Source organism: Nicotiana tabacum, chromosome 10 (assembly GCF_000715075.1).
Source record: "Nicotiana tabacum cultivar K326 chromosome 10, ASM71507v2, whole genome shotgun sequence".
NCBI classification, from domain to species: Eukaryota; Viridiplantae; Streptophyta; class Magnoliopsida; order Solanales; family Solanaceae; genus Nicotiana; species Nicotiana tabacum.
Window position 1 is genome coordinate 95,031,869 of NC_134089.1, and position 2,283 is coordinate 95,034,151.

The 2,283-nt window shown below is 37.2% G+C and overlaps 1 protein-coding gene across 1 annotated transcript; it reads right to left on the reverse strand.

Annotated features, from left to right (window-relative positions):
- Positions 1 to 695: 695 nt before the first annotated feature.
- Positions 696 to 1,639, reverse strand: LOC107803203 (uncharacterized). Its single transcript, XM_016626840.2, has 2 exons — positions 1,504 to 1,639; positions 696 to 1,115 (listed from the first exon to the last, which is right to left on the reverse strand). The coding sequence occupies exons 1-2, from the start codon at positions 1,597 to 1,599 to the stop codon at positions 696 to 698; spliced, it is 516 nt and encodes a 171-aa protein (XP_016482326.1). The 5' UTR covers positions 1,600 to 1,639.
- Positions 1,640 to 2,283: the final 644 nt, after the last annotated feature.

Genomic DNA, 2,283 nt, shown 5'->3' on the forward strand with positions numbered 1-2,283 from the left:
AAATATTGAGTCATTGAGTACTGATGCCAACTAATTAAGTTTGGAGAAAAGGCCATATATTCGAGTAACAAAGCCCTTTACCATTTCTTGACGAGCAAAACAAAGATCTCCCAGTAAACAGTTAACTAAATGCTTTAGGAATTATGCGTCTTGTATCCAAAGACAAGAGGGGTTGCTCGGATGGTAAGCAATCTCCACTTCCAACCTAGAGATTGTGAGTTCGAGTCTCCCAAGAACAAGGTGGAAAGTAACAGTTGAGCTATACATTACATTTCACTCGCTGTGCTTTTGGTGATCAGTAATAGTTTGAAATGAAGGGGACAAGTATTCTCTTTTTTAATAAAAAGCTACAACTCCACCGAAAAAGGGAAAAAAAATGTTTCTAAATTATTGTAATAATGTTATAACGTACGAGAAAAAAAAAACTTTAACTTTAAATGCGTAAAACCAATTATGCATGCATGCCATTGCAAAAGTGGAAGATCATCTAGGAGGAAGTTTATTACTCCTATATTGCTAAATGGAGAAACATAAGTTAACTAAATCTCGATTCTTCAATTAAACCTCCACAACAAAGAAGAGACACATATAGATGGAAAAGAAAATTACTTGAAAAAAGAAAAAGGACAGTAGAACACATGCACGGGCACGTCCCAATTTATAACTAGAGAATTGATGAACAAAAGCTTAGGGTTTCAAGGTATTCCAACTCCTCCATAGCCAGCACCAGAACCTTCCCCTTCACCAAATCCAGTGCCATCAGCTCCACTCATACCACCACCACCTCCACCTCCTCCTCCTCCTCCGCCACCTCCTCCACTGGCTCCTGTTCCAATACCGTAACCATAACCACTTCCACTACCGTAACCAGAACCATCTCCCATTCCTCCGCCACTTCCTCTGCCACCCCCACCTCCATATCCTCCACCACTACCACCATCACCATCACTACCTACTCCTTCACCAAACCCTTCCCCAGAACCATACCCGGAACCTTCACCGCCACCCGCACCAGAGCCTCCACCGCCACCATAAGCAGCAGGATGGTAAAATGACTTCTCTTCCCCAAGCGTGTTACTCGAGCTTACTAGCGGTGGCATAGCAGAATTGATGGCCTAAAGTCAAATCATAATTAAAAAAAAACTTTAAACTTATTTCATAAAATTCATATACTAATCAAACAAATAGCCTTGCCTTCTGAAGTATATATATGAATCAATGAAATGGGATAAAGAGAAAAATCTAATTCAGGAAAATTGAGTTCAAATTGGAAAATGAAAGTATGGAAATAGGAAAATGAGATGAATGTAAGTACAAGAGGACAAATCAGAATTGAAGAGGGAGTTAATTGTACATAAGTTTATCATAATTTACTTACTTATTCGAACAACCTCAATCCAAAAAAAAAAAAAGTATAATTGGAACCTTATTAGCGTTAATTATACAAATTAGGAGTATATTCTTATTTATATATAAAAACATTAACTTTGAGCCTTTACGTACCTTGAAGCCGGCCCCAGACGACAAAGGCTGCATGGCACCAAGAAACCAAAAAAGAGCACACAGAACCCAGAGAAGGAAAAGCTTAGAGTTAATCATCTTTGAATTAGCTGGGACTGAAACGAAGAGAAAAGGCTCGTTATTTTGTAGGCAACGAGAAGTGAAGCCTAGTGGTGTATATATAGAGGTAGGGAACACAAATATTCTAAGGAATTTAAGTCTCAAGGAGCGGGACAGTTGAAAACGTTAAATATTTTCAAGTGATGTTGTGGTGCAGGTTGCATTATATTTTTCAATTAATACATGCAGCTAAATTTACGGTGAATCAAATGATGATGATTCTCACCCCTTCCTACAGTACCGGCTTAGAATTTCGGGCCTCTTAATTATGTCTTCTCTGTATCTTGTTGTCTTTCTATGTTCATATCTTTGTTGAGTTTAAGTTCCCTATTACTATTAGCATTTGCAATACTGAAATATCGATTAATTATCAAACCGATTAAACAAAGCCGACGAACAAAGAAAACAGTAGTTGCACTTTTTCTGGATACTACTTGTAATAACATTGTACTACTTCATGTCTCAACCATTTTCTCTTCGTGTATTGCTGCTTCTAGATTGACTTCAACTTTCAAGAGACAATAGTAGATTACTATATTATTGTTCGAGTGTTTACTGCTTTAGAATGTTATAAAGAGTGTAATCTTTTATGGAATTAAGGTAATAGTGTAATCTTTTTCACATTGGAGTCAAAGTAATTTATCGGGTGATACTATATTAGTT

Excerpts from the sequence above, each read along its gene's own strand:
- LOC107803203 (XM_016626840.2), bottom strand. The coding sequence starts at position 1,599 with ATGATTAACTCTAAGCTTTTCCTTCTCTGGGTTCTGTGTGCTCTTTTT. Across the intron at positions 1,116-1,503 it reads CGTCTGGGGCCGGCTTCAAG|GCCATCAATTCTGCTATGCC; the intron begins GTACGTAAAGGC and ends ATTTGACTTTAG.